We start from the raw sequence: 15,766 nt of genomic DNA, 5'->3' as shown, positions 1-15,766 counted from the left end.
TGTGTATTTGAGTGTGTGTGTGTGGGAGTAAGTGTGTGTGTGGGAGTAAGCGTGTGTGTGTATGTATGTGAGTGTGTGTGTGTGTGGGAGTGAGTGTGTGTGTGCGTGTATGTGAGAATGTGTGTATGTGAGTGTATGTGTATGTGAGTGTGCGTGCATGTATGTGAGTGTGCGTACGTGTATGTGAGTGTGCGTGTGCATGTATGTGCGTGTGCGTGTGTGTGAGTGTGCATGTGTGTATGTGAGTGAATGTGTGTGTGTGGGAGTAAGAGTGTTTGTGTGTGAGTACCTGTGTGTGTGTATGTTAGAGTGAGTGTGTTTGCATGTGAGTGTGTTTATGAGTGTGTGTGCGTATGTGCATGTGTGTATGTATATGAGAGTGTGTGTATGTGTGTGCGCGAATGAGTGTGTGTGCAAGTGGATGTGTGCATGTGAGTGTGTATGTGTGTATTTGAGTGTGTGTGTGTGGGAGTAAGCATGTGTGTGAGTGTCTGTGTGTATGGGAGTGAGTGTGTTTGTGTGTGAGTGAATGTGTGTGTGTGGGAGTGTGTTTGTGTGTGAGTGTCTGTGTGTATGTATGTGAGTGTGTATGTGGGAGTGAGTGTGTTTGTGTGGAAGTGAGTGTGTACGTGTATGTGAGTATGTGTGTATGTGAGTGTGTGTGTGCGTGTATGTGAGTGTGTGTGCGTGTATGTGAGTGTGTGTGTGTGCGCGTATGTGAGTGTGTGCATGCATGTGTGTGTGTATGCGTATGTGAGTGCGTGTGTGTGTGTGTATATCTGAGTGTGTGCGTGCATGAGTGTGTGCGTATATCTGAGTGTGTGTGTGTGTATATCTGAGTGTGTGTGTGAGTGTATATCTGAGTGTTTATGTGTGTATGTGTGTGTGTGTGTGTGTGTGTATGTGAGTGTGTGTGTGTGAGTGAATCTCTGTGTGTGGGAATAAGAGTGTGTGTAAGTGCCTGCGTGTATGTATGTGGGAGTGTGTGTATGTGTGTGCGCGAATGAGTGTGTGCGCAAGTGGATGTGTGCATGTGAGTGTGTGTGTGAGTGAGTGAGTGAGTGTGAGTGAGTGTGTTTGAGTGACCTTTGCATGTTTATATGTGTGAAAGTTGGATCATTTTCTTTGATTTTTATCTGATTGTGTTTAAGTGCAATAAATACTATCCTTATTTTTAAAGAAAACTCAAGGGAAACCTGTCTGTTTGTGATCTTTACAGTCACAGCATCTAAACAGTTTAAAAGTCAGTGAATTGGAAAACAAATCCTTTTAACAAAAGCTTGTTACAGTCAGGCATGGGATGGGAAGAGGGTAGCCACTATTTTATCTCTCTTCACCCGATCAGGGCAAGTGAGACTCAGCTGAGATCCTTTGAGCCCAACCAATATCATTGGGTCAGAACCAGTTGTGAATGTACTTTGATGGGGATGAGGTGGGATTCTGGTGACAGTTCTATTGTCTGCCTCTATCTGGAGGATGCAGAACAAACCGTAGCACAGTCTTGCCATTTATCAGGTGCAGTCAAAAGAAAGACCACATCTTTGCCCATCAACCTCTCAGGTTGATGTCTATTGTTACACATATATTTGATGGGAATGAAGTGATCACTTCCTTGATCACATCCCTTTGAGCACACTAACGATCCAACCACATAAAATGTCACATTAGCTTCAGGAAAACCCTGCTGGATCTGAAAAGTGCTTTTCCGGCATTGTTAGGCAGGAAGGGAGAGAATGCAACTGAAGTTTGTGTTAGATGGAACATGGTTGCAGTCAACACCTGACCCCGCTCCCACCCCCATTTCTCCCCTCCCCCTCCCGCTTCACCTCCCCTTTCTCCATGATCAACTCCTAGAACTTTTTCTCCTGAGAATTTTCAATAACAACCACCAAATTAACGATATTGCTTCACCGAGATGATCCGCCAAATAACACACTGCTCCTACAATGCAATTAAACAGTGTCTGCCTTACTCCCACTACGATTAATCTCATGGAAGCAGCTCTGGAGTCAAGAATCAGCATTTATGTGTTTGAACCTTCCTTAAGGAAATAGCAGAGGTCCTTTAATAAGCCCTGAAACTCTATTCATTGGTTATTTTTTAAACACAGACAGCACGGTGGCTCAGTGGTTAGCACTGCTGCCTCACAGCGCCAGGGACCTGGGTTTGACCCCACCCTTGGGTGACTGTCTGTGTGGTATTTGCGCATTCTCCCTGTGTGTGTGTGGGTTTCCTCCCATACCCCAAAGATATGCAGGCTAGGTGGATTGGCCATACTAACTTGTTCCATATCGTAGGCGCCATGTATCCAAATTTGTTTCTCCTACACCAATCTTTGTGCCACGCATTTACCTCTTTAATCTTGTTGACTGTGTTCCACTTTGCTCATGGCTCAGGTAGAAATCCAAAGATTATTATCTTTTTGGTTCTGCCTTTCAATTTAGCCCCTAGCTGCTCATTTTCCATCAGCAGAACCTCTTTCCTCTTTCTACCTGCATCGTTGGTACCTACATGGACCACAACAACTGCATCTTTCCTCTCCCACTCCAAGTTTCTCTGCAGCCCAGGTGAGAGATCCTGAATCCGGGCACCAGGCAGGTAACACGGCCTTCGGGACTCTCCATCCTGGCCTCAGAGAACAGTGTCTATTCCTCTGACTATACTATCCCTGATTACAACTACATTTTTCTTCCCCTCCTCCCATTTGAATGGCTCCCTGTACCACAGTGCTATAGTCAATTTGCTCGTCCTCCTTATAGTCACCATTATCATCCACACAGGGAGCAAGAATCTCAAACCTGTTAGACAGGCTCGAGGGCTGATGCTCCTTTAACACCACCTCCTGGATCCCTCTACCTGCCTCACATGTAATCACACCCTCCTGTCCCTGACCACTGACCCAATTCGAGGTGGTTAATCTAAGGGGTGTGACTGTGTCCTGAAACACAGCATCCATTTCTGAAGAAGGGTCTAGGCCCGAAACATCAGCCTTCCTGCTCCTCTGATGCTGCTTGGCCTGCTGTGTTCATCCAGCTCTACACCTTGTTATCCCAGGTAACTCTCCCCCTCCCTGATGTGTCGCAGTATTTGAATCTCAGACTCCAGCTCCTCAGCTCTGAGCCAGAGTTTCTCAAGCAACCAACACTTGTTACAGATGTGGTCACTCTGAACCATAATGGGGTCCCAGCACATGCAGGTACAGCACATGGCCTGGTCTAACATCTCCCTTTAATTACTTAGGTCTTAATTTGATTTTTTTTAAAAAAATCGTACTGGTCTTTTATTTGTAGCTTGTAAACATTTCCCTTATTTACCTTCCATCTGAAAGTAACCTATAATAGATTGTCAAATTGGTCGCTTTCCCCAAACAATGAATTTATGATTTACCTGTGATGCCACTCCTTTGTGCTGGGCCCCTGATTCGGGGCTTCAATTTTTCTTGTTTAAAAAACAGCTTACAAAATAAAAAAGGAAGCTCTGCACTGAATCCCCATGTTGCCTCCAAATTCCCCGGAATACATACCGACTCTGCTGTCTCTCACTCTGGATGGGATCTCTCCTTCCTGAAACTTAATGAACCAAACAGTGATCGTTGCCGCTCATGTGATATTACTGAGCCAGATTCATTACTGTACATTAAGATGTCTCAATGTCATATGGTCCAACATAATTTATTTATTATTAGCTGTGCTTATGGACTAGCTTATAAAATCATAAGAACATCTGCCAATTGAAGTGGTAGTGAATATGAAAAGTTGTTTTGTAAATGTTTCTGATGCTGTCGAACAATTATAATGTAGGCAGGTTGTACAGTTATTTGCAAACTTCTTGAAGCTATGGGAAATCCAAACATCTCTGTCTCCAAAGGAGAAGAATTAAATTAAATTTATTTTGCCTTTTACGTTGTAAACCGAAGTTAACCTTGTTATCTCTCTGACTTGTTGTCTGCATTGACTCACAGGAGGCCAACATCGCTTGCAGCTAATTCAAAGGAGCTACCTGTTTCTTTCCCGATTCAGTCTACATCAATGTGCTGACAATTTTCTTGTAAGTGCTTTGTCAAATAACCCATTGTTAATATTATTGTACATAATAGTGTGTTAACTTCCAGCACCATCGCTTACAACAATTACTGAGCTCAGTGGTTTTAGCTACAAGGTAAAGCCCGGAGATAGTAGGAACTGCAGATGCTGGAGAATCTGAGATAACAAGGTGCAGAGCTGGATGAAAACAGCAGGCCAAGCAGCATCAGAGGAGCAGGAAAGCTGACGCTTTGGGTCTAGACCCTTCTTCAGAAATGGGGGAGTGGAAGGGGATTGGGATTCTGAAATAAAGAGACAGAGAGAGGGATGCAGATGGAAGATGGATAAAGGAGCAGATAGGTGGAGAGGAGACAGACAGGTCAAAATAACAAGGTGCAGAGCTGGATGAACACAGCAGGCCAAGCAGCATCAGAGGAGCAGGAAGGCTGACATTTCGGGCCTAGACCCTTCTTCTGAAGAAGCAGCGCTACACCTTGTTAGCTCAGATTCTCCAGCATCTGCAGTTCCTACTATCTCTGAGACAGGTCAAAGAGGTGGGGATGGAGCCAGTAAAGGTGAGAGTAGGTGGGGAGTGAGGGAAGGGATAGGTCAGTCCGGGGAGGACGGACAGGTCAAGGAGGCGGGATGAGGCTAGTAGGTGGGAGATGTGGGTGGGGCTTGAGGTGGGAGGAGGGGATAGGTGGGAGGACAGGTTAGGGAGGCAGGGACAAGCTGGGCGGGTTTTGGGATGCAGTCGGGGGAGGGGAGATTTTGAAGCTTGTGAAGTCCACATTGATACCATTGGGCTGCAGGGTTCCCAAGTGAAATATGAGGTGCTGTTCCTGCAACCTTCGGTCGGAGAGAATTGTAGGACAGGAGACACAAAAGGCCTGCACCAACTCCTCAAAAGAGCTTTAATTTATTCCACTCCCTTGATCTTTCTCCATGGCCATGCCATTTTCCTTTCCTTTCCAAATATATATCCTTTTTCTTTTGACAACTGCTATTGTAACTAGTTAGACGCCATTGGAGGCAACATGGTGCTGACCATTCAGTTTCTACGCAAAGAGTTTCTTTGTACCCTTTGCCAATTATTTAAAATCTTTTTCCTCTGATTGCTAACCATCTTGCCAGTGGGAACAATTTCCCATTGGTCTACTCTGACAAAATCCCTCATAATCTCTATCTACAGATGCTGCCAGAACAGCTGAGTTTCTTCAGCATTCTCCGTGTTTGTTTCAGATCTCGAGCAGCTACTGTACTTCGCTTTTACCACCTCCAACACTACCAACTCCTCTCCCTGCCCCCCAACCCCCAGAAACTGAAACATCTATGTATAGTTTAGGTGAGATAACCAAAAGCTTAGTCAAGGAGATACGTTTTAACGTTGTGTCTTAAAGGAGGAGGAGAGTTAGAAAGCTGGTGAGGTTTAGGAAGGGAATTCCAGAGCATGGACCTGAAGGTGCAGCCATTATTGGTGGAGCACTTATAAATAGGGAAGTCAGAATTTGAGAAACACAATGATCTCAGAAGGTTGTGGAGTTGGAGGAGATTACAGAGAGGTGGAGGATCAAGTTCTATGTTCTTTGATGTAGAAGTGGAAGGGTGGATTAGTAAGTTCGCGGACGATACGAAGGTGGATCGAGTTGTGGATAGTGCAGAAGACTGTTCTAGGTTACAAAGGGACAGGATGCAGAGCTGGGCTGAGAAGTGGCAGATGGAGTTTAACCCTGAAAAGTGTGAGGTGATTCATTTTGGAAGGACAAATTTGAAAGCAGAATACAGGGAAAGCAGAGTACAGAATAACGGAAAGATTCTTGGCAGTGTGGAGGAGCAGAGGGATCTTGGGGATCATGTCCACAGTTCCCTGAAAGTTGCCACCCAGGTGGATAGAGTTGTTAAGAAGGCGTATGGTGTGTTAGCTTTCATTAATAGAGGGATTGACTTCAAGAGCCATGAAGTTATGCTCCAGCTATACAAAAGCCTGGTTCAACCATATCTGGAGTATTGCGTCCATTTCTGGTCACCTCATTACAAGAAAGATACGGAAGCATTGGAAAAGGTGTAGAGGAGATTTACCAGGATGTTGCCTGGAATGGAGGGATGGTCTTTCGAGGAAAGGTTGAGAGAGCTAGGGCTTTTCTCTTTAGAATGACGAAGGATGATAGAGGTGTACAAAATGATCAGAGATATAGATAGAGTGGACAGCCAGAGACTATTTCCGAGGGTGGAGGTAGCTATTACGAGGGGGCATAGTTTTAAAGTGAGTGGAGGTAGATATAGGGGAGACGTCAGAGGTAGGTTCTTTACTCAAAGAGTGGTTGGGGCATGGAATGCATTGCCAGAGAGGGTAGTGGAATCGGCCTCATTAGGGACATTTAAGCAGCTATTAGATAGGCATATGGACGATAGTATAAGGTAGGGGTGGAGGTTAGATAGACCTTAGGTTTAGGGTAAAAGTTTGGCACAACATCATGGCCGAACGGCCTGTACTGTGCTGTACTGCTCTATGTTCTATATTCTTAAAACTGTGGAAGGATTTAGAAATAAGAATGGGAATATTAAACGCTGGGAGGTCTGTTTGGGGGTGGTAAGCACTTAGTGAAGACACGGGCTGTACTGTTTTGGATGACCCCAAATTTACACAGGCCACAAGGTGCGTACGTAGCCGAGAGTGGGTTGGAACTGCTGAGACGAGAGGTAACAAAGGCATAAGTGAGGCTTTCAGCACAAGACGAACTGACACAGGCGTGGTGTCGACAAGGTGGTCTTAATGTTGGCAGGATTACGGGGCTGGGAACCGTCTCGGGATTGAACGTGACATCAACATACCACAACCATGAGGCCACTGTAGCCAGAATACCCCAAGGACAGGATCAGGATGGTGATCATTGTAAAGCTGAACAAGCTGGGCTCATCCTAAGGATTTCAAATGAGCAATGAGGAAGTTTTACTGTCCACCACCAACAGCTAAATGTATTGCCATGTTTTTCTTTACTGAATATCGAACATGGTTCAGACAAATGAAGAAGAATAAATTAACATGTCCATTGATGACCTTCAATACTCTGAAAGGTTTGGATTTTAAAAATTGGCAAAGATAAATGCTTAAAACTCTTCAGGGTCTTCCAGGAGTGACAGTCATTATAGATAATGTGAGATAGTAAGAACTGCCGATGCTGGAGTCAGAGATAACACAGTGCGGAGCTGAAGGAACACAGCAGGCCAGGCAGCATCAGAGAAGCAGGAAAGTTAATGTTTCAGGTTGGGACCCTTCTTCAGAAATGGGGAGGGGGAAGGGAGCTTGGAAATAAATAGACAGAGGAGGGGTGGGGCTGGGGAAGGTAGGTGGGGTGGTGATAATGAGTGCAGGTAGGCAGTGGTGGTGATTGGTCAGTGAGGTGGGAGGAGCAGATGTTTTAGTTTATAGAAATAGAGCTATGTTCAGAGATAAATTTCTATAGCAGAGCATATCAAAAAAAAATTCAATACCCTGTTTGAAAGATCATGCTGGTTAAACTTGAATCAAATAAAATGAAGTTCATTTTGGGGCTTATGCTGTGTGGATCTCTTGTGAAGATCTGACAGAATGCTTTCAAAGGAAGTATCCTGAAATGATGTCTATTTAGTGAAAAATAGAATCTCTACAGTGTGGAAGCAAGCTATTTGGCCCATTGAGTCTACACTAGCCCTCTGAACAGCATCCCACACCCCCACCCCATAATCTTGCATTTCCCATGGCTAATCTATCCAGGCTGCACATCCCCAGGCATTACAGCATGGCCAATCCACCATAACCTACACATCTTTGGACTGTTGGAGGAACTCAGAGCACCCAGAGATGGGGAGAATATGCAAACTCCACACAGACAGCCACCCAAGGATGGAATCGAACCCAGGTTCCTGGTCCTCTGAGGCAGCAGTGCTCACCACTGAGCCACCGTGCCACCCCTCAGTTATTGCTCAGGCAATGTAATCTGTCTTCAAAGTCGCAATATTTTGTGACCAGCCATTGGAGATGCTGTAGACAGAGGGAAAGTTGCTAAATGGCGGTGGTTAAAGATACAAGAGAGAGTTGGAACTGAGTTATGTAATCTAGTGCCATAAAGTCAATACAGAAGTGCTTGCTATATTTGTTGCTGGCTGGGTTGAGTAATACAGACAATTGTATAAAAGAGATTTTAGTTTATTTCTTCATGGAATATGAGCATCCCTGGAAAGGCCAGCATTTATGGCCCAGCTCTAACTGCCCCTAAGGCAGCTGTGGTAAATCACATTCTCGTATCGCAGCACCCTGTATGCTGTAAGTTAGAGAGGGAGTTCCAGGTTTTTGATGCAAAGACAGTGAACACTGCTGGAAGCATTTATCTCAGACAGAGCCTGAAAACCTCTATTTGAATTAGGGCTTTTACTATTGGGCTATTCTAACAGCTGTCTTCAAGCTCATACCTATACCCTGGGTTAGATTCTCTTCCTTTATATACATCATTTCTTTCTCCTCTACCATATGCTTCATGATGTGGTGAGGTACCTTTTAGGATTTTTCTAAAAACTTTGGGAATTTTCATCCCTGTGTTCTGATGCTTTCCTTAAACTTTCACTCATTTATACCTTTATGCTCTCATTATGGTTGGGTCCTTCGTATCTGTCTAAAGTTGCACATGAAGCTGCGCTAAAACTTGCCAACAGCAAAAGAGTTAACATTTCTTCTTCATTCAGACAATATTGGTGTTGCTGGCTAGGCCAGTATTTATTGCCCATCCCTAATTGCCCCCCAGAGGGCAGTTAAGGGTCAACCACATTGCTGTGGGTCTGGAGTCACACGTAGGCCAGACCAGGTAAGGATGGCAGTTTCCTTCCCTAAAGGGCATTAGTGAACCTGACAATCAACAATTTCATGGCCTTCATTAGTCTCTTAATTCCAGATTTTTATTAAATTCTAATTCCACCACTTGACATGGTGGGATTCAAACTCAGGTCCCCAAAATGTTACTTCAGTTTCAGGATTAATAGTTCAGAGATAAAACCACCAGGCCATCACTTACCCTAAATTGCACAAAAGGAAGAAAACTTGGACTTGTATTTTGTTTTGAAGGGGCCATGATCAATTCTGTCCATTTTATTGACTGATAATCTTTGTAGGGGTGATTTTCCATTTTTGTGCTCCTGGTGAACAGTGAGAGTAGACGCAGGAAAACTTGTGCCTGCCCAGTTTATGATTTTTGACAATTCAGTTTAAACTGTGTCTGGGAATTGGAAATTTCCCAAAACGAATGCCTGTCATGTACCGGGAGCTCACGGATATCTCTCATAAAGCCTTTAGGAAGATCCTTTCTGTACTTTCTGACTGGGGTGTTGTTAAGTATGCAACCTAGACTAAACTACACCTCATCTCAGTTGAGTGCATTTGTGAGAAGTTGGCATCAGGAAGTTACCTTTGTTGAAAGATGGCAATGAATAATAAATGTAAGAGAACAGAATTTCTTCTCTAGAACTACAAATTGAAATTGAAATTAATCTGATAACATTGAAATATCAGGAGAAATTTGCAACTTGAAATTTAAGTGCTGATTATTCTTGATCTATGCTTCCTGAAACTCTGAGATGGGAATTCAAACTGAGTGAGAGTCTTAAGTTATGGAAATCTTGATAGACAACTGTTCTCTGATTGGTTGAGCACAGAGTATTAAAAAGTTATAAGTATCAGGGACAGCAAAGAGAAACTTCCAGAACCTGTAGGCAGAACACATACAATTTTCTCTCTCTCTCTCTCTCTCTTAGAATCATAGAGTTGTAGAGCACAGGAACAGACCCTTCGGTCCAACTCATCCATGCCGACCAGATATCCTAAATTAATCCAGTCTCATTTGCCAGCATTTGGCCCATATCCCTCTAAACCCTTCCTATTCATATACCCATCCAGATGCTTTTACTTCAGCAAACGTTTTTAAAAAAAAGGTAGATTTTTTTTGAACAATAAAGGAATTAAGGGATTCGGTGAGAATGCGGGTAAGTGGATCTGAGTCCACGAAAAGATCAGCCATGATCTTATTGAATGGCGGAACAGGCTCGAAGGGCCAGATGGCCTACTCCTGCTCCTAGTTCTTATGTTCTTATGTTCTAAATGTTGTAATTGTACCAGCCGCCACCACCTCCTCTGGCAGCTCATTCCATACGCACACCACCTTCTGTGTGAAAAAGTTGCCCCTTAGGTCCCTTTTAAATCTTTCCCCTCTCACCTTAAGCCTATGACATATGCATGTAAATATGGTCCTGACTGCTTATAGAGCATCCCTGGCAGAAAAGGAGGAAGAAGGCATTCACTACCTATCTATCTTTTTAAGATATACAGAGATATAAAGAGGCACAGAGGGGAAAAAGGCTAACACGCCAATTCTAAAAAAAAATGATTTGTGTGTGTCCTTGGTGGATTAAGAAATTGAAAACAGCAATCAAAAAAATCAACAGGTTAGTAAGAATTTCATGCACTCACTTTCTATCTCTCCCCATCCATGCAAGAAAAAGACAGAAAACTAAAAAGGCTTAAACAAACAAATTCTGAAAGAAGAGAAGACCTAGGTCTAGCTGATCAACCATTGAAGAACAATGGTCAAACTATAGACAATAGCATGTCATCATTGTGAATATCAAACTGACTGTGAGAAAATAACGTTCCACTTTATGTTCTGTATTTTTAACCTTCAGAATTTTGTTTATCCTATCTGTATTCTTTTTCCTTTCATAGTATATGTTTTAACCTGTTTGTCTTCTTTCTGCCTTAATTGTAATCAAGTGTGCAAGTATTTGAGTGTTTTGAAGGGGTATAGTTTAAGGTGCAGAGTAGTAGATTAGAAATTATTTTCTTTCTCTGCATTTGATAAAGTGAAGCACATTGCAATAAATAGTTATTATCTGCTACTAACAAAACCTGGTCAAAATTACTTTTGTCCTGAACACCAGTCAGTCTGGCAACTTCATTATTTTGGTGGTGAGATTGGGATTTTATACGTTTATATGTTTTGTAGAACAGTGGGGCATGATTATCAATACACTCTTCCGAATTAAGTTGTTACGTAAGGAACTGAGAATAAATTACATCAGTCCAGAAATTCCTTTATTGGCCTCATTAACAGGATCATTAAAATGACCATTTTCCTTTGTTATTAGTTTAGCAGAGACACTAATTCTTTCATGGTTCATGCTGCCATTAAAATAGCAGAGGAATGTCAGATGAGCATAGTTAGGATTCATGCATTGATGTTCCTCTCGGTAATTGCTTGCTCTGGCTGGATGTGTGCTGTAAGGTTATGTCCACTAGTGACCTCGGTTAAGGCTGCCTCAGACTCAATTTACTACTGCCAGAGAGGGAGGTTGAGACCTTATTGTGAAAGGTCAGACTTAGAACATCCTACCCTGTCAAAGTTGCTCATCTATCTAATTTCTATCTAAATCTATCCAAGTTAACAGTTTGCATATTGGAAGCCAGGACCCGAGCAAACTTGATGGCTAATCAATTAAATCTGATGAAAAGCAGATCTAGGTAAAGCAGGGCAGAAGTTAGGTCTAATCTACAGCAACTAAATTCCACAACAGACATTTCGACTGGAATGAAATTTCAGGAAATCTCACTCAAAAGAACAACATCACAAGGATTGATGGATACGCTATGCTCAGTTATGACATTGATGTTACGGAATATATATAGAGGCACTGGAAAAGTTCCCAAAATAAAATAGTTATGAAGGAAGTTCCAGAACTGAGAGATTGTAACCAACAGAAACTGAACAGGCTGTGGTTCTTTTCACTGGAAAAGAGAAGAGCTGTAAGGTTAAGCAAGGGACGTAGAGAAACTATTTTAGTTGCTGGGGAATCCATAACTTTAATTCATGCACATACTACAGTCGCTTTTAAAACAAAACTTCTATATCCAGGTAATGTGCAACACGCTACCACACAGAGTCATTGAAGCATAGAAAGGGGAAACTAGCTAGGTATGTGAACGAGAAAGGAATTGAAGGATGTGCTGAGATGGTTAGATGATATAGAGGATGGAAAGAGGCTCAGGAGGTACGTAACTACTCAGCAGTGGTTAGCATAGAATTATAGAATCCCTACAGTGGAAGCAGGCCATTCAGCCCATTGATTCTCCGAAGAAGATGCCACCCAGACCCAAACCTTTCCCTGCAACCCTGCATTTCCCATGGCTGATCCACCTAGCCTGCACATCCCTGGATGCTATGGGAGATTTAGCATGGCCAATCCACCCTCACCTGCACATCTTTGGACTGTGGGAGGAAACTGGAGCACCCGGTGCAAACTCCACACAGACGGTCGCTCAAGGCTTGAATCAAACCTGGATCCCCTGCACTGTGAGGTAGCAGTGGCACGGTGGCTCAGTGGTCAGCATTGCTTTTTGCAGCGCCAGGGACCCAGGTTTGATTCCAGCCTCAGGTGACTGTCTGTGTGGAGGATGTGCAGATAGCTGGGTTAGCCATGGGGAAATGCAAGGTTACAGGGTAGGGGATTGGATCTGGGTGAGATGGTCTTGAGAGGGTTGTTGTGGACTTGATGGGGTGAATGGCCTGCTTCCACGGTGGATGGATTCTATGGAAACACAGGTCAAAACCTTCTGGGGTGAATCCGCAAATTCTACGTAGTAACTTGAAAACTCAAAAGTAAGGAGTGTGGACCAGTTATGATAAGTCAAGATTCCAAGTTGTGCGTTCGTGTCTTTACGTGAATTTGAAACATTAAAAAGATCAAAGTATTAATTGTTGTTTCAGTACAGCATCCCATAGCCTGATTAACAAATGTTTGCAACGAATAGACAGCAGCATGTGGATGACAGTTCCACGACATTGGTTCGCCAGCCTCCAGCTACCCAAGCAGCTTCCTTTGTATTGTAACCTGTAAGGCTGTGACCATGAACTTGGAAAAAGGATACCTCTTAATGACAAAATAAAACATAATCTATAGAATGCATTTGGTGCATTGATGCTGAGGGTGAAGTGAAGCCTCAACGCTCCTTTTAATTTGTGTGGACAGAGAATGCATTTTCCTTCCTTTTCCTCCACAGGTAAAAACATATTCTTCAAATAATCATTCAACAGATTTTCACTGTGTGTCTGCTCATTATGCCATCAGTCTCCTCCTATTACAAGAACACAGAACACAACAATAAAGGAACCCCTGTCTTTTTTTTCCCAAATAAATTATTTTATTCGGATCACTTATTTTGCATTATTTCATGAAAATATTTCTGTCTATTCAGGATTTACTAATAGGTCCAGTGTCTGTTTTTTTTGTTCCTGAATGATAAATCTGTTTAGCTCCCACCCCTTCTCTATTCATGTCCTTCCGCACATATCCTTTCCAAGCTACCCCACCCTCAAATGGTGCAGAACCTGTATATTACATGTCCTGGGCTGTTGGCAGTGAGTGTCTTTAAAGCAGCCAGTCTGTCCTGTGGCAAGTGTTGTGTCCAACACTTGCCAAAGAGAGAGAGAGACTAGCCACAAGCCAGGCAGATAGCCAACTCCCTGGTTACACACCTAATCAACCTTCCGAGGTAACTTAATCTGTCCTTATTACTGAGCTGCAAGAACACTTCAATACTTCAAAATATTAACATTTGTCAAATAATTTGTGATTTCCAACATGCATTCTGCTTACAAAAGCTTACAATTATAGCCATTCATGCAACATTAGCTGAAAGGGTATAAGATAAACTGCCTCTCATTGTCAAGGTGTAATGTAAAGACCAGGTCGAACAATAAATATTAAAATATTCTATGTTTAACCTGTCAGTAATCAGATACTATCATTTTACTGAAGTATTACTGCATGCAGTAATTATTACACTAGAAGAATATTTTTATATAATTGTAGGCTGAGGTCTTCAAGATATCAAGCAGTATATAATCCCATTGTTGGAGCCAGGCTGCAACATTTCATTTCAACCTACCTCCACTTTCATTTTCCCAGTTTCATTCTGTTCTCCCTCCTCCTGTTCCTCACTGATAGCTGGGGTGGAGGGGCAAGGTAGCATGATAGCGAGACACGATCAGAGCAGACTGCAACCAGCAGCTGCATGAGACAGCAAGCAGCAGACTGAGCATGTGTAGTGCATCAGCACTTTCTCCCACCCTGCTATTTGATAATAGCTGGGACTGTCAGAAAGACTGGATCCTTCCCAGTCACCCCCCCCACCCCTTTCCACACTATCCCTTGGGATTCCTTGTAGATTGCACGCCGACATATTCTGAGCAGCAGCTCTCTCGCCCAGTTCTAGTAATGAGCACCATACAACAGCATTAATCAGTCTCTCCCTGCGTTGTATAACTCATACGTTTATACAATGTGCCCAACAGCTGTACCAAGTACCGTGATGCCTCCTCATAGGACAGTTGCCCCCACCCAAATAAAACAGAGGTAGCTGACATGTTCAGTCATTTTCAGGTATTTAATACTTTGTGGAGACAACATTTCCTTACATATCTCCAGGTCCACACTCCTGTTACACATGAACTTCTACTTCTTTTGGTTATTCTGCAACAATTTCACATACGTATCTAAAGCTGACTTTATTGTATTGTCATTTCAAGGCTCACAGAAGAATCCTCTTAACTAATGAGCTACGGCAAAGAAAAGCAAATTAAGTGGATTTTAAAAGAAACAGAATAATGAGTCCTGGGCTCAGAAAATCCCTGATACATGTGTGTATTTGAGATGGAAACAGATTGTGAAAAACTTAGCTTTATTCCTAAATGTACCAATTTTTTTTTTAATGCATTTTCCATTGAGAATTCTGGGGTAAGGAGACCTCCAAATACCAAAGCTAATCACAACGGTCACTCTAAATATCATTCAACAATGGTGAACGAACAAGGAGATGGAAAATGAACAGGAAGTGCTGGAGAAACTCAGAAGGTTTGGCAGCTGCCAAGATGAGAGAAACATCACATTTTGAGTCCAATCACTTTTTCAGAATGGAAAGGGGCTGGAAAATGATGATTTTTTTATGCTGTTGACAACAACCTTATCCCCCACCCCGTCCAAACTTCAGTTCCGAAGAAGAGTCACTGGACCTGAAATGTTAAGCCTGCTTTCTCTCCACAGACCTGCTGAGTTCCTCCAGCACTTTGTACGGTGTTTCACACTCCAGCATCTACAGCATTTTGCTTTTATTTGAGGAAACGTGCAAAATTGGGTCACAAGGTGATTTCCTTTTGTATTCTGTGTTCTTCAAACACACACACTTGCCAATCGAAGTGACAATTAATGCCACACCTTCCATCATTCATAACATAATGTTAAGAAGTAACTGCAACAGTACTCGCCACAGTGTTTATTGCTTTGCCGTCGAGAACTACTGTTCATTCAGTAAATGTGGGCAAATGTGCTTGCTAAAGTTACTTCTCTGTTCGTCCAGCTGAATAAAATCTACTGTTGTACAACATGAATGAGGAAAATGATTGCCAGTTATTACAAAACTGGGGACTGCAGGCTGTTCCAGGGTTAGGGTCATACACACCCTGCAGTCCCAAGGATTGACTCAGGGTTTTGGAATGGTGGAGTCCTGGCTCTAACCTTCTCATGACACTACGTTTAATATAAAAGCCCTAATTGCGTAGGAGACAAGCTCAATGTCAGATTAAGTGGCAGCAAGTAGTTCCAGGAGGCAGGAACTGCCTGTCTGACACCAGCAGCCCAGAGAGGCAGCGGCACTGGATAGAGTGGGCCAG

General features: G+C 43.0%; 1 protein-coding gene and 2 long non-coding RNA genes across 3 annotated transcripts in view; 1 reads left to right on the top strand and 2 right to left on the bottom strand.

Moving 5' to 3' along the window:
- The window catches only part of shtn3 (shootin 3), a 116,138-nt gene extending 113,790 nt beyond the window's left edge, over positions 1-2,348 (bottom strand). Inside the window, exon 1 of the mRNA XM_048603925.1 lies at positions 2,282-2,348. Within this exon, the coding sequence (XP_048459882.1) occupies positions 2,282-2,348 (67 nt within the window). The remainder of the gene's footprint in view (positions 1-2,281) is intronic.
- A 1,611-nt stretch (positions 2,349-3,959) lies between these two features.
- LOC125484499 lies at positions 3,960-13,242 on the top strand. The gene is made up of 3 exons (XR_007263335.1): positions 3,960-4,047; positions 10,367-10,490; positions 13,099-13,242. It is a non-coding gene; the product is annotated as an uncharacterized LOC125484499 (long non-coding RNA).
- LOC125484498 lies at positions 12,996-14,286 on the bottom strand. The gene is made up of 2 exons (XR_007263334.1): positions 13,987-14,286; positions 12,996-13,173 (listed from the first exon to the last, which is right to left on the bottom strand). It is a non-coding gene; the product is annotated as an uncharacterized LOC125484498 (long non-coding RNA).
- Between the last annotated feature and the right edge of the window lie 1,480 nt (positions 14,287-15,766).

Source organism: Rhincodon typus, chromosome 12 (assembly GCF_021869965.1).
Source record: "Rhincodon typus isolate 14 chromosome 12, sRhiTyp1.1, whole genome shotgun sequence".
NCBI classification, from domain to species: domain Eukaryota; kingdom Metazoa; phylum Chordata; class Chondrichthyes; order Orectolobiformes; family Rhincodontidae; genus Rhincodon; species Rhincodon typus.
Note: the sequence above shows the minus strand (reverse complement) of the source record. Positions and strands in the feature narration are given on the sequence as shown.